A 22334-nucleotide genomic window follows, 5' to 3' on the forward strand; every position below is an offset into this window, starting at 1 on the left:
CAGATGTGGAAATTGCCAGTTTCATTGACACTAATGCACCTCCATACCATCAGAGATCCAGGCTGGTAACGAGCTGGATGGTCCTTCTCCACTGCAGCCTGGACGACACAACATACATGATTTTTAGAAAGAATTTAAAATTTCCACTTCAGCTCAGTTCATTAATGAGCTTGGGTCCAGAGAAGAAGCGTTCCCGAGCCCATGCAGTGATGGGCTCCATGACAGAATCATGCCTGTCAGTGCTGCCTGAGGGCCCGTAAATTACGGGCATCCAGGATTATTTGTCAACTTTTTTGAGACGTATTGCTGCCATCAAATTCAAGATGGGCTAACATTGTTCATGGAATTGTAAATTGTCACACTTTTGATGTGACATTTGATGTGTTTACTATGTTCTTTCATAAATAATAAATTGGTTTATGAGACTTGCAAGTCACTACATTCATTTTTTATTTCCATTTTATACAATGTCCCAACTTTTTGGCTTTTGGGATTGTAGCTCGCAGCTTTTGGAACTAACTGGCTGCTCATGGTTTTGCTTTTCTACCCAACAGAGGGATTTCTGTCCCTTAGAGCTGAGGCTGCTGCTATTCTCAGACTTTTTCAGACACCCTCCTTGTAAGTAGTCACTCATCAGCGGAACCAAAGTGGCCACTTCATTGTTAGAAAATGAGGGATGGAATTTATGGCATGTCTGCACAAGGTCAAGTATTTGTGCATGTGTTCCCTCATTCTTGTCACTGTGTGCACATTCTGTGATCTATTGGCAGACAAGGGGTATCCCGCTGCACAGAAGGATGTATAAGGTTTGATTTGTTTGATCACAGAAAGCTGGCTCATGAGATGGATTTTTCCAGACGTCTCATACGTTGTTACCCAATTTGGATTGCAAATCTCCTGATTAATTTGCAATTCAAATGAATTCCGAAGTTTCCTTTAAACCCCTTTAACCTTCAAAGTCTTTCTCATCTTTCCACCTGATTTGTGTGTCTCATCTGAGGTTTAGGTTTTTGTTGATGCAACTGGCAATCTGTGGACAAAACGGGGAAGTAAAAGAATGGAAGCGAGACAGACGGGTAGTTTTAGCATGCCTAATCCTGAGGCCAGTTGTGGTTGTAAATGATGAGAGGACAGGCCAGGGCACAGGTGGACAATGCCGAGCCAGGGCCCGGGAACCACAGACTGTCACATCTCTAAGCTTGCATCAGATGTGGAAAGCTTAGAAAAATGGGATTAAAAACAGATTTTTGTGCCATCATTGGCGTTACTGTGGTGGTGATTTTAGTCAAGAGGGCACAAGAGTGACACTGAAGAAAGAGAACTAACAGCCCCCACATTTCATCTTTATAGCCTGCTATAAAATACCCCAATGAAAACAGGGAAAAACTGGGCAGAGGGGAAATGTCACATTATTCCCCCGCAAAGAAAAGAGCAGAAAGACTCAGGAAAAGGACAAGAGCTTGTGTCTAAACTTAGACCTAGCGAGGAGTGAATGATTCATTATTAATCATCATCATGGTTTGATTGAGAATTCCCTACAAATCATTAAAAAGAGGTAAGTGATCTTCATCTGAAGCTGGAGTTTGAATGTTTCGCTGCAAGCGTTATGCACTTCTGTATTTAAACAAGACTTTTTTTTCACCAGTCCTTAGTTGTTCTTTGATCTTTTCTTAATACATTATGAGATTCATAAGACAATTTGATAAGAACATCACTTAAATCAAAATTCTGATTTATGTTGCATTTATCGTTCCATCCAATCTGTTATTGGACTCCCTCCCAGGTGCATAAGTATGATGGTTTGGTGGGTGGTTGAATGGCTTTGCCAGCCATTTGATGCCTATTTATATGCAGGTGTGTATGTATTGTAGAATTTATGATCGTTCTCTATGGCTTCTAATGCTTTTCCCTTACATAGATGAGATAATGGAAATGCCAAAGTGAATAGTGTCCCCCAAGTTGATTGTAATTGAATCTCAGTGATGTCAGGTTCAAATTTGAGGTCAGGCAAGCCGCAGCCAAGTCACTCAGTGGTTGTATGACTGTGCAGTGATCCCAGGGTGCTGCTTTGTTAAATTGAAGAAATGAATTAGTGTGCAATAAGAAGATTAACTGTTTGGTGGGAAAGCATCAGCCATTATAGTAAAAACCAAAACTGTTGTAGAAGGAAACTCTGTGAAACAACACGTTTCACTTAAAGTTTCTGTGATTGCAGAGTTTGTTGTCATTGCATTTTATGATAAGCATTACACACAAAGCTTTGTTGTGGATTATGAACCTATCATATAGCTTCATAATATAACCCAATTATTTTATCTTTGTTTGGTGTAACGGACAACTCAGAATGTTACATTTAAGCACATGTCTTCTGAGACAAATGCAGGTATTAGCATAATATTTATTAGTGTATTGATTTAAGTTTCAGTATTTACACGACCTGAATGACCTGCAGCTTTTGCTGATTGTTTTCCGTAAGATTTCACAAAAGCTCCAACTCCTAATGTTTGTTTCATGATTCCAGAACATAACATGAAGATGAAATTTGGCGAGGAAAAGTCTGTAAAAGTTGGTTCAGATTGTATAAAAAACACCAAATGAAAAACCAAAGAGCTTCGGGCTGATATGAAGCAATCTGGAGTTGGTCCCATGCTGCAACACTCCACACTTAACCTTATAGGACTCCATGACAAAGTCTAAGACGGACACTTTTGTTGAGAGGAAGGCACTAAAAAGTCATTTTACAAAAGTTCACAGTTTGACACCAATGTAGAACTCTTTGGCAGTGCATTGCTTTGTCTATAAATGAAGAGACAAGGACCGTAGGGGAAGCAACACCCTACTTTAGTTTAACATGTTCGGGGTTTTATCATGCTGTAGGACGGCTTTGCTCCCTCTAGTATAAAAATATAAAAGATCTGATTAGCGTTAAATGTGTCATGCAGTGTCAGAAGACTAGAGGCAAAATTCTTGGGTCTTTTACCTGGACAACAACTCAATTTATGCATCAACTAGCGCAAAACAATGGTTGATAAGGAAAAAATGAACAGCACAGAAATCTTTTCAGATGCTAATGTTATTTTTTTGCTATTTTTGTGAGCTTATGCCAGTCCAATCTGTAGTAAGCCCAAGCCAAGCCAACAACTTGTAATCATTTTACTTTCTGCCAAGACAAGAACCATTTAGTAATGAGAGTAAAGGAGATCGTCTATCTGGATAGATACTGTTGCTCCTTCATAGTATCCTGATGGAGCCAGACATCTCAGACACATTTATTAAGTCCTGAGCATATTAAACTAACATTACATGGCTAGAGACCATCAGTGGCGAGTGAGAGAAAAAATTCTTTGTAGTTGATACATAGTGAGTCTTTAAACCCATCATTCAAGGGACACGGCGCTCACCAGCAAACACATGACTCTGTGACATCAAAGCCTCGCATTTAGCACAAGTAGACAGGGTACAACAAGAGACAGTAGACTGAGCCTTCCTCAATACATGCATTCATCCTGCACAGCAGCAGAGAGCAGTTTGCATGCTCAATCATCCAAGTCAATTAAAGAGTCGTCTCTCAGGCAGTAAATTACCCGACTCTGATCTGCTGTTGACCTCAAATCCCAATCCAGACAGGCCTCTCACCACCACTTTGCAATCAGCATTTCTCCTCCTACCAATTCTGCAAAAGTTTAGCTTTCATCTTGTTTTCACATGTCTACTAGTTAAACTAAACAAAAGTCAGCCCTAGACTCTCACTAAATGTTAGTGTCACATAAAATGTTATTGCGTGTTATTCCCAGAATTTGCACAAATAGTGCGATGTAAATGATTTTTTTAGCTTTTTATATGTGACTTTGCAGTGCCAGGCATTTTTTTAAAGCTCATCATAAATTCAGGGATTAATGTAAAGCAAAGCGTTTGAAGAGCGGCCAGCTGAGAACAGCTGTTTTTCTCTGTGCTCAGATGGAAGCCACTCCTGCCTTCAAAAGCAGGGCTGGAGAGCCTGTGAGGCAAAACGCAATGTGGCTATAATTGGCTGTGTACTGAAGTGTGTGGCTCACTCTGAGCAAAATGAGTCAATCAGCGTAATTGTGCCAATTAAGTGTCCAAACATCTTCTGTGATCTACCTCTGGGTATGGGAGTGTTTCAACAAGCTCTTCAACTCAGAGCCAAGCAGGCCTTCACTGACACACAGGGAAGGGAATGCAACCCCCCCTTAAATCCCTAAACACACACACACACACAAAGTGGCAGTTACTTTTATCTCTCTCCACAGGGACTACATCGTTTTTCTGTGCTGCAGGGTTAAATGAATGAATTTCTATCCATCGAAGTCCGTTCTTATCTGCCGGGGCACCTCAGCTAATATGAGAACTGTCTGCTTTCCGCTTTCTGTTCGACACTCCCTGGCCTCACACTCGCACAGCACACTCACACCTCAGGGCAAGATTGATTATGTTTTGTGGGCTTCCCTGTTCGTTTTTAGCCATGTGGATGATGTTCCCATGCTTCTTTTTAATGGGTGTGTGCAGGTGTGTGTGCTAGAGAAGAATTGACCCTGAATAAAGCTCAGACAGGATGAGCGCACCACATGAATTACTGATCAAAAAATCTGTTGGGTCGGGCATGGTGGTCTGCGGAGGATGGATGTTTCTTTTTTTCAATGCTAATGGTTGTAACGTCTGTCTGCCCCCTTAGAGGACAGTTAAGAAAGTGCACTAACATTATAAAAATCTCATTTTTGAAACTGTTATTTTAAAAAAGGACTAATGTGTTGGCCGACATAAAAGTGAGAAGAGAAGAGAGAAATAGAGTAATGTTTTGATGGTTTTGACCAGTTTTCAGCCATTTCAGGAGCAGCCTCGGGCTAAACAGACAGGTGTCCTCCTCCTATCTTAGTGGAGCAACATATAGATCTAGGCTCACATTACAGCATTTACCGCAAATCAAATCTGTATGCTGAAAAGTTACAAAACTAACTTTTACCAAGTTAAACTGTCGACAGGCTGCAAGAAAGAGAGCAGTAACTGTCTGCGAGATGTCGAGAGTAAAAGCTTTAAAGCGTTTATACTCGAGTCGAAGCCGCCAGAAAGTCTTTCACAACATCTTTGTCAAGGCTTCATTCTGAGGCTGAAAGGAGAGGAGGAAACTCAGGATCGTGTTTTTGATCGGAGAAGAAAAGAATTGGAAACGCCCTTCACAACTTTGCACACAAAAAGCGAAATGGGATAGTGCAGTGCTGCAGGGCTTTTTCATGATGCTACAATGAGGTGTGTCAGAAGAGAAAAGGTTTCTAGCAATCATAGTCAGGACTAAAAAACAGGGGATGTCATATAAGAAGGCTTTTTTTAGTCAACCAGGAGCTTATTTTTACATCTCTCAGTAGATCTTGAAATTGAGCTTAAAGAGCTGAAACAGCACGGAGATGAGTTTCCACTACTCACTATGGCTGCCTTGACTAAATTTACAGCTATTTAGAAGAGCCACAAGGGTTCTGATTTGCAAAGTTGGATGATTACCCTGGAGATATGGAGCCTGCACAAAGCTTATTGGTATTTCTATTTTCAATTCTGCTCCTCATTGCCTTTGTAAGTGAAACTGAAAAGGAAAAGCACCAAGGGGCCTGTCAGCCTTATTATGATGGGTTAAAAGTGCCGCAGCCTCAGACAAAAGCACGGCCCCATCACCCAGCTCTTTCTAGGTCTGTGTCTGGCCCTGAACAAAGAGCCTTCATCCTGACTTCCAGCCAGACTATTTGGTTTGGCCCTTGACTGGCATGCTTCCAGAGTGCAGAGGAAGAAGCTAAACCAACAAGCGCTATAAGGGGGTGTTACTCAGGATGATCGACACATCTGAAATAATCTCCCTCTGAAACATTGTTGGATATTTGGCTCTCAGCAGAGAGGATTTAAGTTGGTAGCCGGACTTTGTTTCATGTTTTTGCCCCAGTTATCCCTACTGTGATCTGTTCCTCCCCCTCTGCCTTTCCTCTCTCTTTTAACCTTCATCACCTCTCTAACAGACCCCCATGACCTAATCTCGTCTACAAAAGACAAGTTTGTAGACACAAGCCCTTTTTACACAGGGATTGCGCTTCTTCATTGTTGCAAAGAAGATGCCCTCCCTATGCTGGCATTGCTTGCTTTGCTTATTCATACAGACTAAAGAGAAGTGCAGTAGAGGCGTATCCTGTGGGTTTTAAATAGAATATCACAGTTACAAAATATGCAGCCGTCTAAAGTGGTGTCCTCAGGTGAGCCAGATCTTACATCAAATTAGCTCTTAGCATTGTGGACAGCTCCACAGCTCCACAAACATATGCGTCTCATATATTGTTGCTGATGTCTTTCCCCCTTGGCGTTGTGTTAACACACACGTTAATGCATCAGACCAACACACTGCCAAAACCTCTGCTTTTGTGCATTACAGCTTAGTTTTTGTTAAATTGATAATAGCACTGTGCAACATGTCATACATTGCTGTTCATCTGAAGATGTATTTTCCTAATTTTTGGACCTGGTAAGGACCAGTAGTTCTTACATTAAGTTATTACATAAAATCTCAGGATTTAGAGAGGGACAGCTTAGTTTTCCATCTGACTGTACCTGCCTCTGCATATCACATATCTTTTGTAAATATTTCCATCTAATATTGTCGCTGCCTGTGCTTGGGGGAAAAAAATCAGTTTCTGCATGACAGCAAACATCTGTGAAAGACCAGAACTTACAAAAACCAGTGTTTTGAACAAGAAACAGAGTGAGCTAATGAATATAACCTGTGCAGGAAAACAATGGATTATGCAGGCATTTGGGTCCCGCTTTTGTAACTCTGAATATGACTCCAGTTAATGACATTTTTATGAGGAGTTGATATGGCTTATATATTTTTATATGAATATTTTTTTTCTATAAAGAATCCAATGGTGGAAACCACCTCTTATAACTTCTAAAAGTGAGAAAATTGAGGAGTCTCACATCAAATATACTTCAGACCAACAGTTAAACATCTGAAGAGATTCAGTTCATCATCACAATTACTCTCTCCCTAACTTTTATCCCTCTGCTCCTGCAGGAACCCTGATGGGGACGTTCAGCCGTGGTGCTACATCGCTGATCATGAAGACGGGATCTATTGGAGATACTGTGACATTCCTTCATGCCAGAGTAAGAAGCTGCCATTCCTTTCTAACCTCCCTCTCAGCTTCTCTTCCCTTCCATGCCCTCTGGTGCATACTGCATTTTCATCTTCCTGCCTGCTATGAATAGCTTTATAGACTGTATGGCTTGTACGCAGTTATAATCATCTAAAAAATGTCTCTAATTGCCTTGCGGTACCCCTCCCCCTTTCGTGTCTGGGCCTGCCCTTACTTTAATAAAAGTTGTCAGTCATTGCCTGTTTGTGCGAGTTGATTAGTTTCCCCTTTGGCTCTGTTGCTTGTTTTGACATGCTTTTTGATGCAAGTAATTTTGTGCATCTACCTGTTTGTGGATGCGTTTTATTCACATGTAGGTGTGAGAGTGTCCTGGTCCAGTAATTCCTGGACATGTGATGGACTATTTACACAGAGAGATTCGGTGCCTCTGTGTGTCTTTCCAGTGTGGCACAAGCTCCCAACGAGCTGCCTGTGATAAATCCCATTACTTTCATTCCCTCCAGCTTTTTAATCACTGCCGTTGAAAACGGATCAACTTGCTGTGTTTTTTATGCCAAATATCAAAATATTTGCGCAACAGGTTCAGATACAGGGTTTTGCTGCAAGCATGTACTGAAAATGGCACACATGTCAGTGTTGCTTATGTTTTACTTCAGTTCATTTCAACATTTTTTTATTTAATCTACACTTTTATAGTGTTTTTGTAGCGCAACACCACTAAAAGATTGGTGTTGCATTCTTTTAATAACTAACATATTCTAAGAGTAAAGCGAGGCAGAACTTAACTTTTGTTTAACTTAGGTTAATATTTTACTTTCCTCTTCAGTTATGAATACGTTCCATTTTATGATGTAATCAACCTCTGCCCTTTGGCTTTCGCTGTGTCTGTGTTGACATTTCCCTTCATACTCAGTCTCAGTCCTCTTCTATTATTTCTGCTGCTGATTTCTGCATTTATTTTAATGTATTATGTATATGTGTAATAGGAAAGTGACCACAACAAATTTGCACAGTGCGCAGTGTTTTTCACACTTAAAAACACCGTTCACCGTACTGAGAGAAGTAACTTTTTTACATAATTAGCCGTTGAATTGTTTTGAGGCTTAAATTTGATGTCTTATTAAGGGCTTCTGTGAGTGACATGAGAGTTTCCTGGCCAAATAACTTCACTTCTGGCTTCAGCAAACCCAACATGACCATAGCCAAATGGTGAACCCGAGGATTCAGAATGGTTGTTCTCAAACCAATGAGAGGCATCATAGTGGTTAAGTCCATTTTTTTCTGCTCTGTATTTGACGTTTTCCCAGTGCTTACTTGGGTTTTGGATGCCCCTGCTTCCTCCCGCAGCCCAAAGACATGCTGGTTGGGTTGAATGGCGACTCTAAAAATGTTCTCTGTCTTATTGACCTTGTCTCTTGCCTAATGGGTGCGTGGGAATTTAGCTGTAATGCTTACTGAAAGTCAATTCAACATAACTTTATTTATCCATTTTGAATTTCGTTTGTTTAAAAGCACCAGTGCCTGTCAGGTGTCAAGCTCTAGCCAGAGCCAGAGCGAAAACAACTAAGAAAATATGTGGTTAAACATAGAAAATTATTTCCCAAATAAATAGTTCCCAGCTGGGATGAATAAAGTAGTTCTATTCTATTCTATTCTATTCTATTCTATTCTATTCTATTCTATTCTATTCTAGTTGTAAGTAAGTAATATTAGGCCACAGGTTAGCTGAGACATTGAGGAGTTTGATAGACACAAAGCTAGATATGACCCATGTGGTTCCACTTGTTGTCTGCTTTGGAAATTTTTGAACTTGAGGAAAACCGGTAGACAGTAGTAATCAGACAGCTCAGTGGCAGCACTAAAACTCAAGAGTTTATCATTGCAATAGGTACCGCAAGGCCTCAAGATCATCCCCGTCCATGTGGTCGCACCACCATTATCCTGTCTGAGTAGCATACTTGACTGAAGGTTGATGTTTGAATGGTTCAGGACCCATTAGACCAGCTAATAATGCCTGTTGGCTGCATGGCCCGTGCGTGTCTGCAGGAGCCATTTATCTATGGTATTTTTTGCATGTTTATGTGTGTTGAAGCTTGTGTATATCACATACTGACCTAATTCATAAAAAAAGTCCTCTTAGTGCAGTGTGTCAAGCAGAATATCTCTAACCTTTGTGGTTTGGGTGCACAGAGCAGCGATCACTACCACCTTTACTTATCTTTGACAAAACATGGTGCCGGGTTTTGTTCCACAAAGGTTTGCCATGTGCTAGTTCAGCTTTATTTCCAAGTAGAATCCATTACTCTGAAGCGTGTATCGTATGTGGTACGTTTCTAACGTCTGAGAGCTTAGCCCATATCAAATTCCGTCTTACATGATCGTTCCCTTCTTTGTTTTGGTCCTAAATGTTAAGAGTCCCGTAATGTAAGGACATTAGATGAAGTTTGCTCTGAGCGATGCATCCAGTGTCATGAAACCCCGCTCTTTCAGCGGGGGATGGTTTTCTCCCCGCAGGAAGCTTTCAGATGCGAATGTTCTGTCTCATCTATTGTGAAACCACAATCGCCACGTGGTGCCTCACCTTCTGGCGCTGCCTGTTCTCAATCTGCTGAATTTAAAAGCTTCAGCTGCCAAGTGAATGCTGATGCTCTCTACGTGCCAGTGTTCCCAGCCTGAAAAACACTGTGGTGAGCCAGAGAAAGGGCAACAGTGGTCTTTGTTTTCATTTTGTCTGGCTTTTGTTTTGTCTGTACCTTCGTCTTGTCTTCTTTTTTTTGCTTATGTTTAAAGTTGCGAGGTTTGGGGATAGTCGCCACTCGCCAAGGCACCTGCCGTAACCTGCCAACAGTTCATCTGCTATATAGCTGGGTTCCCTCTCATCAAGGGCCATGCCACCCTAGTGACAGTGGCACGCCCTGGTGAAGTGCACAGTGCCAGGGAGGTCACATGAGGCCAGGAACACACAGTCTGACAGTGTGGTTTACAGCGTAGGTCTCTGCATTTGTTGATCCTGGTAATCTCTTATGGCAGCAGTTCTCATGTGGTGGAAGTGTCTAAACATTTCAAAAAGGAATGTGGTCAAAATGCTTCGTCTGCTATACAAATTGACATTTCCACGGTGAGTGATGGCCCGTCTCGTTCCCAGACCTCTAAATGCACAGCTAAGCGTATCCTTGTCACGACGGTCATTGTTTTTCAGAGTTCAGTTTTTTGCGTAACAGACCAGCTTTGCTCTGTTAAAAACTTTTCTAAAACAGTTCACGTCACAAGTTCCTTTCAGTTTCCACTAATCATTTAAAGCCTCAGTGAAAAATGAAAGATTCAGATGTTGTGGGTGCTTTTCGACTAATTCATTATGCTTCTGCGTTTGATTCAGACTTTAGTGTGCAGACCAGAGTCAGTTTACTGTTGTCAGATGGAGCAATGAGTTGCATTTAAATGAAAACTTGTTGTTGGCTACCTCTGTTGCATGCAGTTTCGTCAAGTATTAGCTCAATTTGAAAGCATACTCAAAAAGCACCCCTTCACATTAATGATCACTAGGTGGTGAACAACTTTCTCTTGAGATTTTAGGGAAACACGGTCCAAATTGCACATCTAACTGCTAAAACAGCCACTTGCTGCTATATCAAAGCATTGCTCTGCTGCATGTTTCGGTCTCTGAACTGTGATGTTCCGACATACTTGTTTGTGTGACAGTGCAATGGAGTTCTCCCTGGAGCGTTTCTCACTGGAAAGACATTTTGTTTTGGTGTGGCTCATCTACGCTGACATGCATTAACAGTATACCGTGACTCAATTTGACTGACAGAGTGAAACTGTCAGTTCTCGAGTGTTTGCCAAGACAAAGTTTCTTTGATCTGCACATTGAGAGTTCATCTGTCAACGGATTATAACCAAGAAAAACTTGTTGTGCCACAGCTCTCTCCTGCACTAGAGAAATGTACAGCAGCTGTGAGTGTTTCCAATCTCACTGGACAAAAGAACATCATATATTTTTGTTCCTTAAAATTACACTAAAGGGTATGGCATTTCATTGCAAAGATAATCATAGATATTAAATCCAGGAATAGTTGCGAGTGAGCCCACCTAAACTGCCCATTTTCTGAAGTACATATATTATACACAGTATGTTTTTAATAATAGAATCTAATGCCATGTTTACTTGGCTCTCTTTATATCAGATGTTGTTACTTAAGCTAATTATACCATCTACGATGGGTGATTAGTTTCATTATCTGTATGCCACAACTACCGCTTGCTTTGTGTTATTTTAAGATGTGTTGCTCTTATAGAGTTGCCACCAGATTTGCATTTTGAACATTTAAACATATCAGATACCTCACTTACAAAACATTCTGCTCTCATACAGTATATATTAACTATTATGATGAAAGGCATATTAACCGTCAGTCATCGTGGAACAATAGCAGCAATGGCACCACTTCCATCTGGCAAGCCAGCCACACCTTGAGGACATTAAAACAAATGTGATTGGGCGGGGGTTTTATTGCTGCATGTTCAAGAAAATATGCAGTGATGAGATATTGCCTTCATTAAGACTGATTTATGATGTTGCTAAACGGTACTTTGAAGTTTTGGGACACCTGAATCAGCTGTGGCTAGGTAATTTTGGCATGTGCTCCCCGCTCTTATTCTCCACACATGGGATGGAGGTGAGCTCTCTGTGTGTCAGGGGTTTACAAGGTTTCACACCAAATCTTTTTTGAACTTTCTTACCTCAAGTGCTGTAAATGTCCATCTTCTCTGCTCGAGTACAAGCTGTTAAATTCAAGGAACTGGACAGAAATGCAACCACTTCTTCCTGGATGAATAAAAAAGAAAGAATGACCTCCAGTTAATGATGGTCTCCTTTAGTTGATTGATGACTTCAGTTCACTTTTTAGATTGTTTTTGGAAAAGTTGATTCGTCATTGTAAGTGGAGGTAAACATGGGCCCAGTCCCAATTCCTCCCATTGGCCCTACCCCTCCATTTTCTAGTTTCTTGTGGGAATTAAAAAAGGAGGGAGGATATCAGGAGCCATCAGGAGTTATTGGGATTGGGCCATTTGAACTGTGCCCAAAGTCACTGAAGTTTTTATTTTTTATTTTTATGTCCTTTTATGGGGCAGGAAGATCCCACTGAGATGCAAAATCTCCTTTTTTGTTCTGGTCAAGACAATTTTGCACAGAAAAGTCTGTATTTAACACCAATGCTATATTTTACACTCATAGGTAAAGGTGGAGAAAAAAGCAGGGCATAAAGGTCGTACCAATTCTAATTCCGTGACACACTTTCAGCCAAAGTTTATCTAAGGTAGCAACTGGTTTCCTTCAAGGCAGTTTGTAAAAGAACCATAGTGGTATTCAGAGCTTAGCGTTGGTAAGCTGGTACCATGTTGCTCCTCGTTCTTTGTGTTTATTGAAGGACATTTACTACTATTGTTCCTTACTAGGTTCATTGGAGTTGACAGACGTGTGACTCTGCCTCGTTCTAATCAGGGCAAGTTTTGTTGTAGAGAGGAACAGGTCCAAGAGATTTCAAATGAAGGCTAATATCTTTCTTCATCTAGCTTTTTATCTGTCTGTCACTGTCTAGTTGAATCCAACCAATGAAAACACCAGATTACTTCATTATTCACACTAATGTTGATCGTTGAATTACAGTTCTGTGAAAGGTAATAAAACAATGCCAGTCCACATGCGGGGGAAATAACCATCCTTAATGGTAGAAAAAGTGGAAGAATGGCTTAGAGAAGAACAAGACAAAATGAAAATAAACAGAAGGGCGACACGAGTCGGTTTGGAAACCAAGCAAAAGTACAGCACCAGTCCTGCCTCATGGCTGTTGTGGTTGCCTGTGTAAAAGGATGCTTTCGGGTTATGTTACTGCTGTATTTATCTCACTTTCTGCCATTGTTTTCAGAGGCAGAATATTTCCCAGAGGTCTTTTAGCAGCTTTCACCACAAGCAAACCTCCCAACCGGCACACTGAGGCATGTTCAGGCCTCACATAGAGGAGGAGGGTGTGTGTTTGCTCCCTACATTTGACAGCATAAGATATGGTCAGATATTAAGACTTTCAGAAAGAAAACACTTCCGTCAAGTGACCTAATTTTGACAATTGAGTAATCCTTTAAAAGGCTGCTGTAAGCCAAATTAATGAGAATTCAAGTTTGGGTGAGGCCAGTCATGGTGCAGGTGGTTAAGCTTTGACTTTGTAACCTTGCTGTTTGTGTACTTTTCCCACTTGAAGTAGAAATGAAATGACAAAAGTTATGATTTTTTTTTTTTTTTTAATACAAAGAAAGATTTATTACCGATGTCCCAGCCAGCATAGCCAGAACATAGCCAGCTATTGGTTGTGTGAAATGGAGGCTTACCATGTGAATGAAAACAAAAAAATGTTTTGACTCTCTGTTCCTGCTTTTTCTTTTGGTTATGTAACAACCAAATTAATGATTACAACCACCAATTACATTATTTGGCTTGTGCACTTTGTTTATTGTTTCAAGAATGACTCAAAAAGTTATTGATGGATATTTATTTTTATTTTTTTTAATAAAATTGCCAGAGCATGGCTCATCTTAAGGATGATCTTTAATATGGATAAGCTAACTCCTTTTCTTTTAGAGTTATTTCAGAGGGTTTAATTCAAACATGCATAATATGGATTTGAAATACTCTCCTGACATTAGATGTTAGCCATTCACAAACTGGATAAGCATAAGGGATATTTTGAAAATATTTAAATGCTGCAGCTTCAAAGCTGACATCTCTGAGCTAAGATTTATTTTCATGGTTTATGGCATCAACAATACCTTCTTTTTTTCTCCTGCAATAGGCATGTCTTCACCATACAGAGTGGATGTCAGAGCTTTTAGCGTGCTCATTGTTGTCTTTTTTTGACCTCTAACCTCCTCATAGCTCCACCTGCACCTGCCCCCAGGGGGAAAATACCTGTCTATAGTGCTGAGAGGAAACTCTCAGACAGGAACCAGAGAGAAGAGACTCACAAAAAAACAAAAACAAGCCAGGGGACTTCAGGTAGATTTCATCTCTCAGCTTTTCTGTCTGGCTCCTGGTTCTCTCAACATGGTTCAATCAGCCAGGGCCATTAGGGAATTAAAGGTATTGATTACGAGGCCAGCCGGTTTTGTAGAATGTTTACTAATGAGAACAAGTAGATGGCCATTGTTTAGTGCTCATCTTGGGAGCAAGGAGGAGATGAATAGCAGGTCGACCACCTACTGTAAGTGCTCACGAATTATGGCTCTCAGCCAAATGTAGATCAGCATTAAGCTGCACAGGTACAATAAATTAAATTTTTTAATGGATATTGTACAGCAAGTGTTGGTTGATCTCTGAGTGCCTGTGTGTGTTTTGTGTGGTTTTTCCACTTTGCAGATTTTGAACCAAATGTGATCAAAATGGCTTAGTTGATGTGATCTGTGATATGAACGTCACAGAGATATTTTGAGCCAGGCCAGTTGTACTCCCAAACATCCCATAGTGACGTTTGTCCATGACACAAAAAGCCTCAGTGTTAGTGGATCAGTGTAATAAAAAAATGTGAGATGGCAACATTTTTTTCCCTGCGTTTTGTTTGTTTTGTATCGTGCAGCATTTCTGTGACTCGTGTCATTTGTATGCTTAACCCTAACGCTGTATTATGTAACCAAAACACGGTATCACAAGAACCTGAATGCCACTAATCGCCTGTGACAGCTAAGTAGAAAAATGAAAGAATGTAGAGTTGGATGTGTCTGTTGACTTGATGATTCACCTTATCCGTAAAAAGAACATCCATTTATTGGGAATGAATATAAGACCACACATACAGATGTAGATAGCTTTGCATTTATTTGAGACTTTCTGCACAAAGGCTGCACATGGCAGATGTTCCAGAGCAGCGGACATGCGTGCAATGTGATGACGTCACTACAAGATTGTCAACTGTGTCATCCAGTCAGTCAACTCAATTACATGGTGGGAAGCAACGTGTTAATAGGACATTTATGTCGGTGACACTTATCCGCCATCATGATTTTTCTCACTTAATTGCAATAACACGATTGTTAATTGTGACAGTTTTAATCCTTCGATGTGTTTTTTGTGAATGTCAAAAGTGGCAGAATTTTGAGACAGTTTCATGTTATGCAAAAATGTGGGTCCTCAGGGATTATAGTTAATTTACCATTTTTGTGCCTTTATTGTATATCTATGTTGCTAAGTGATATAGCTTAGCTGTGTTTAAACGTGATCACCATTTTAGTTTTTTTTCTTCTGTGCAAATGTTGATTTTTTTTTACTCCACATAACAGATATCAACATATATATATATCAAAATATAAATGCCATAGGTAACCGTTCAGTGTCAATCAGAATACATTTCTTTATCACAGTCAGTTATTATTTATTATTGTGGAATTCGGGTATTTGAGATGATCATGATCATTTCGATTGCCTTCTTTCATCTGTGTAAAAACAGCTGGCTGAAACCTATTTCTTATATTGTTTTCCATCATTAGAAAATCGACTGCCTGATAAACATGATTCAATATAAATTACAACACCCATAAATGCATAAAACTGCATGTTCAAGAGCAGAGAGCCAGCAACTTTGGCGAAATCCGCAATGGATGAACACAGCTTGCGCAGCATGCAGCCTTGCATGGAGTTGAGCAGTTGGGAGACACAGATGTACAGAACATAGGCTGGTATATTGGCTGTTTTCTCAAACAGCATTTGGAAAACTGTAGGACGGTATGAGCTAATCCTGGGCAATCATTAGCAATTTCTTTGCAGCCATTTCGCACAACCATGACGGAAGGCTGCTGCTATTTATACCCCCCACAATTTAGTTACGGTATATTATTAAGAAGCATGTGTATTATTGAATAGGTTTATACTTTAATAGTGACATAAGAATGAACAGAGAAAGACTAATAAATCACATTTATTTTTATGAGCATCATCAATTAATGGTCAATTTTATCCCTTTAATATGTCAAGATCGTTCTTCAGGCTTTCCACTTTATTCATACAATTTTTTAATTGAAAGACACAAGCTAAAAAATTCAATTTTATTTCAGAAGAATTAGGCTCCAAGAGAGTAAAGATGTTCTTAAATGATTCCTGCAGCTTGAGGCGGGCTGTGAGTGTGACACATAGTCACAAAAAGCTTCTGTCAAGGTGATTTATTGTTTATTTCTCCATTCTTGAGTCTTAAAGTCTTTTGTGGCATCACTCCTTCAGCAGTGCTGTTTTAAAGCTGCAGTCTGCAGGATTTGTTGTTGTCATACGTAGAGTCCTACTTTTTGGCATTTTAAGAGTTTACATGATCTATCAGAACGCTTGAAGTTGAAAACGGTGACCTCCGTAGTCGCAAAATGCAAGAAATGCTTATTTTTTAACCAAAAAATAAAAAGTTATTCAACTTTCTGTCCCGCCCCTTCAAAACATATGAGAACTCGTGCACGTAGACGTGCACGCCAGATGCGCCTACACGACTCCTCATTCATCAACTCACCTGTCATTTGCGATCATGGAAGACACAGTAAGTAGACTAGCCCGTAATGAAGTTCAATAGTCCAGATAAATAAGCGTGGGGACGAGCCTACCTTGTATCGCGCGTGCACAATCGGTGATTGACAGGCAGCAGAGCCCAGCTCGTAAACCTGATTGGTTACCTTTTACCGGTCCAGTCTGCAATTTTGTAAACAAACCTGCTGGCTTTGGAGGGACCTAGCGGGACATATAGGGGACCTAGAGAACTCTTTTTTTTTGTATTGGGGTATTTAATGTACTACTTTCAGAATCCCCGGACAGTTCCAGGCATTATGCTTGAAAAAGAGTTGCAGACTGCAGCTTTAAGGCTGAGTTATACTTCTTTTAACTGCCCTTGCGCTTGCGTCTTGCGTGTATGTTAATGGCTCGAGACGTTTATACTTCATTTTGCTTTGTCGGCGGTTGCGTGTGCTGCGTGGCGATTCACCGCCAGGACAGTAGGTGGAGTAGCGGGTTTTTTCAATGACAAGCCTACTATGATGAAAGCAAATTCACCGCCAGGAGCTCTTCGAGTGGATTCATGCTTCTTCTTCTTGTAAATAGCCGGTATTTTGTCAGATTTTCAACACCTTTGGGGTCTAAACGACTACTTTCTCGCCTGAAAATGTTTCAAATGTTGCTAAAGTTATATATTTACAGAGTTTATAGCTTAAGGGAAATCAGCTTTTCAGGCTGGCTGATTTGGGCCCGGACAGGAGTGAAGTGCACTGTGTGTAAACGCTCTGCATACTGTCAGATCGATGAGTATGCCGTTTTCAAGTAGTAGGCGGTTTCGAACACAGCCAGTGGCTTGTGCTTGCGTCTTGCGTAAAGTTTAGAAAATTGAGGTGACACACGCAAGCACGCAAGGGGGGGCTTGCAACCGCGCAAGGGCTTGCGTTGCGTCTTGCGTTGCGTCTTGCGTTACCGACTATAAACCAGGCTTTAAAGTGCATCATTCTTGCATCATTAAGTCTGGATCACTGGCCTAAAGCCTGGTTTATAGTCGGTAACGCAAGACGCAACGCAAGACGCAACGCAAGCCCTTGCGCGGTTGCAAGCCCCCCCTTGCGTGCTTGCGTGTGTCACCTCAATTTTCTAAACTTCACGCAAGACGCAAGCGCAAGCCACTGGCTGTGGTCGAAAACACAGTGCACTTCACTCCTGCCCGAGCCGAAATCAGCCGGCCTGAAAAGCTGATTTCCCTTAAGCTATAGGCTAAACTCTGTAAATATATAACTTTAGCAACATTTGAAACATTTTCAGGCGAGAAAGTAGTCGTTTATTATTTACAAGAAGAAGAAGAAGCATGAATCTATGGAACAGAGACTTGCCAAAGAGCTCCTGGCGGTGAATTTCCTTTCATCGTGTGCAGCCTTTACCCTGCAGTTTGCACACATGTGACACGTGTTCAGCATTTGAATGAAAGTTGTGTGTTTGCTGCATGTCGGCGAAACAAATATGTTCTTATGCAAACACTAATTTGAACACGTGTAAGGGAAAGTGACAGAAGTTAGAAAGGCGAAAAGTAAAAAGCCTCCATTTTTCCATATTTCTGTGGACTTTACCATTCGGCATCCAGATAAGCAGGACAAGCTGTCACAGCAGACAAATGAGAACTCGCTATCTTTGAAAGTGTATGATGATAAATGGATGTGTTTATCTTTCACCTGAGGTGGCCACAAAGTATCTGCTCATCTTTTCATCTCCCAGCCGCCCCACTATCGAATGTCCTGGTTCTCCTCGGGACACGGGCTATTTGATTTTGTCGGCAGAGGCAGCGGTGCGGTGCGGAGGCCATTTTTCATTTCTTCGCTGCATTGTTCAGCCAGGATTCTGAGAGGACACTAATTATTCATTTAAAGCTCCAGTTCTTCCCCCTTCCCTCTAATTAGATGGTTGGTCGCTGCCCCAGAGTCCCTTACCGACGCATTGATCTCCTGTCTCCTGCCTCAGACTTGTTGTAATACAGCCCCCACGCCCTCAAACATAGAGAAAGGGGGACATGTGCTGTGTATGCAGTAAACATGTACACCCGCACTGTTGACTATTATGCATCAGTTTGTTATATTCAAATCCTATCATTCTGTTCAACAACTAATCTTTTATTGTCAAACTGCAAACTTTTCCTATTTACAGGCTGGAGAATGTATGATCTTGTTGGAATAACAAAGCAGCAGAAACACATAACAGCAACTCCCACCTCTTTACAAACAATAGTGAGTTTCCACAAACTCCTGGGGGAGTTTGTGGCATATTTCTCCATTTTTCTCTGATGTTCTCGTGGGCTGTGGTGCAGTTGACAAGACTAATCACAGGCTTGATGAAATGCAGCAGCTTTATTTGTTTATGTATTGAGTATTCTGTAGTACAAAAGGGGTAATAAATGGGGCCCAGGCCCATAGAAAGGGAGACGGAGTGAGGAACGAAGGCAGAGAAACAGAATGGCAAAAAAAAAAAATCACATAAACACCAACTGTGATAAGTGTTGTTTCTTCACTGTGTTGTGATTCCTCAGAAGGCAGTGCGTGTTTTGTGGGGGTGCACTTTTATGTTTTTTCAAGGTTTTGAACAGTAAACCTGCTGGTGCTGGATTAATGGGCTGGTGGGAGAGTTTCCAAGATGTCAACATACCTGTGTTTTAGATTACTTGCATTGAGCCTTTTTGCACTTGAGGAATGTGCTTTTAAAATCCTGCATGAACTCCTTCAACCTCAGTTCTGTAACGACCCCCAGCTCTAATGTGGAGGCATTAATGACTTTTTGGTCTCTGGTTAGCCTGTGATTGGATGTTAATGAAGCAGTGATGCAGCTTAAAAGATCGTTTTTTGGGTCAAACCTTTTCTCATGGGCACTTCTTACATGCAGTAAGTAACCACAGTTTATCAGAGATTTTGTTTAGTCGGTTCACGTTCTCTTTACCCTTTGGTGAAATTGAAAACTGAATGTCTCAGAGCTTAAACATCAGGTTTGAAAGAAGAAAAACTTTCTGCATTTTCAAAGCTGTCAGAAAAGCAAAGCATGTGAACAACCAAAGAAAAGGAAACACTAAAGAGGAGGAAGAAGTTGCTTTGCTTCATCGTATTTATTTTTACTAGAAGTTACATCGCTGACAGATCTTCTCCCACTCACTGCAAATATCTTCAGGTGTTGCACTTCACCTCATGTTGAACCTCTTATCGACTTGACAGAGCTGCAGTCTCATGACATGACTGTTTTAAGACAAAAACACTCTTCATGGGGGGGCTAAAGGTGTTTAATGGTGGAGCAAGAGGCACGAATGTCAGCCAGGAGATTTGAGCTCAGCTCGTCCACACTTGTACTCTCTGCTTTTCCTTTAATCTTAAACTTCAAACTTTTTCTGTTGCTTTTTGGTTTTGTTTGGGTTCCAAAACTAAATGGTGGGGGTCAGGAAAACGTCCTGGCTCGCAGTCAAATAGACCCTTACTCAATGTCTGCGGCGTGTCCTTTTCCTGGCTGACGAGGTGATGAGTCCTGCCCGCTCTGCAACAAACACAGACATTGTGCAAGCACGAGAGATTACTAAACTAAAAAAATGTGAACTTTGGGTCACATGCACGCAAACAAGGAAGAATGCGCTCAAGCAAGGAGCACAGATTTGCTTTGTTTAGATTTATGAAAGATTTACGAAAATAGGGGAAAATTTCCCATTAAATGAGGAAGTCTAAAATCCAAAGAGAAGCTTAATAACATAAGGAACTTAAGGACAACGACACCTGTCATGTGAAAAGCTAGGTGCAGATGCATTATGAAGTGTTGCTTGAAAGGAATATGAGCCCATACCCATGTCAGTTTATTCCACATCTACAGCCAGTTCTGATACAACAGTTCTACATGAAAGTACCGATGTTCAGTTTTTAACAGTTAGGCCTTAGGTCGTGCTTTGGGTTTCAGTGTCTGGTGCTTTAAACTGTTTTATAATATGTAGTATACACCGTTACATTTAATCATTTAGTCACCTGCTAAACAATAGAACGTAGGGACTTATCCAAATCCAGAACAAAATTCAAGGTATCAGTTTAGTACGAAAGCCTTTACATTTGGGACTAAATCAATACAATTGAATTTGAGTTCAGGTAAAATAGGTAAAGCTTTACCAGGTGAGCACAGAGGTGAAAGTAAGTGCAGGGTAGATGTGTTAGAGGTGTTAGGCAAGGAGGTGTCCTCAGAGGAGATTTGGTAACCGTGGCCTGTACCAAGAGCTGGGTGGCATGATGAGCCAGATACAGCCTGGTTTTCTTATTTTGCTGAGTGCAAAGAAACATGATCAGGACACAGATCCAACACGATTTAGACTATACTTTTGAGTTTGATGAGTCAGTTATCTTAAATTGGTTGAGAATATGTTGGTTTTTGCTGGCTGTACCATACAAATGAGTGGTTCAAGTAAAAAAAAAAAAAAAGAAAGAAAGGAAGCTAAAGCTCACGTTTTACAAAAAGACAAAAGCTCGAGGATATTCCGAGAACTGTGCATATATAATAACCACATCTGTAGTTACTCTTTATGCAAACCCCATGCCATCACCCACACAGTGAGGCCTCAGGGCAGTTTAATTTATGATCCGTGTGGGTGCTGTCAATCAGCCCCTTTAAAGTGACCTTTCATATCCCCACGCCCAAAATTCTTCAGGCGGTAAGTCACAGGCCATTCAGTGTTTTCTCACCGAGAAAACAAACGGCAACTGTATAAAACAAAACTTACCTTGCAGAAATTCACTGGCCCACGTAATGAGTGACTTTAGACACATGGAGGTGGACTGAGACAGTGGAGACGTTTCTTAAGTTGGCTTAAGAAAGTTATGATTGGAAACAGCTCTGATAGTTTTTCAGCAGAAAAACTCTGAAGTGACTTACAGTGACTTATTGTTTGACCTCACAGTCTCATGGTCGTGGTCCTGCCTCACCTGGATTTGTGTTGGGTGGATTCAAACGAAAAAAGTCAGGACTTAAAAAGGAAAGAGACACCTTTAACGCTTTCTTTCCTGCTTTAAAAAAAAAAAAAGAATATCCGTTGCTCTTTACCCTCCAGATGAGATGTCACAGAAATTTAGAACTGTAACTATGTTTCCATGATAGCGTGTTTGTCCTCTCACCGCGGCCTGCTGCACTCACGGCAGCCTGCTGCGCACGTTTGACGCTGTTTTATCCCTCTGTGCTGTACGTCTCGCAGCTCTCTGATGGGTTTTGGGTCGGCATCTTTGTTACGTCTGCTGCATCCACAAAGGTGTGTGCAGTTGTCTGTTAGACAGACACCAGTGAGTTGTTGTTTGGCCTTTTCTGCCTCCTCCTGTCTGCAAAGTCCTGCGTTGCATTGTGGGAAGTCTTACTTCGTGCTGTTTTCTGAGTTGAGGCAGCAGGCTGCCAGGCTGTGATGAACGGGAATTCAGAAAAACCTTGTTTTCTTTCTTCTTTTTTCTTTTTTACTTTGTAGGAGTCCCCCCCCTCCTGCTGCGATCTGCCAAGGTTTGCAGAAGTCTGGTCTGGTCCGACTGGAGCATTTATGCACCTTGTGTTTCCTCCGTTTCTCCCCTCTGGCTCGTTAAAGTCTGAATTCCAGCAACAGCTTTGAAGTGTGCTGAATGTGTTTGTGTTTTTTTTTCTTCTTTATTATACAT

The 22334-nt window shown here is 41.0% G+C and overlaps 1 protein-coding gene across 2 annotated transcripts in view; it reads left to right on the top strand.

The window, feature by feature from the left end:
• Positions 1–22334, top strand: part of kremen1 (kringle containing transmembrane protein 1) — a 63638-nt gene that overhangs the window by 24858 nt on the left and 16446 nt on the right. For both annotated transcript variants that reach the window (XM_075467377.1, XM_075467378.1), the window contains exon 3: positions 7067–7158. In XM_075467377.1, the coding sequence (XP_075323492.1) occupies positions 7067–7158 (92 nt within the window). The remainder of the gene's footprint in view (positions 1–7066; positions 7159–22334) is intronic.

Source organism: Odontesthes bonariensis, chromosome 6 (genome assembly GCF_027942865.1).
Source record: "Odontesthes bonariensis isolate fOdoBon6 chromosome 6, fOdoBon6.hap1, whole genome shotgun sequence".
Lineage (NCBI taxonomy): Eukaryota > Metazoa > Chordata > Actinopteri > Atheriniformes > Atherinopsidae > Odontesthes > Odontesthes bonariensis.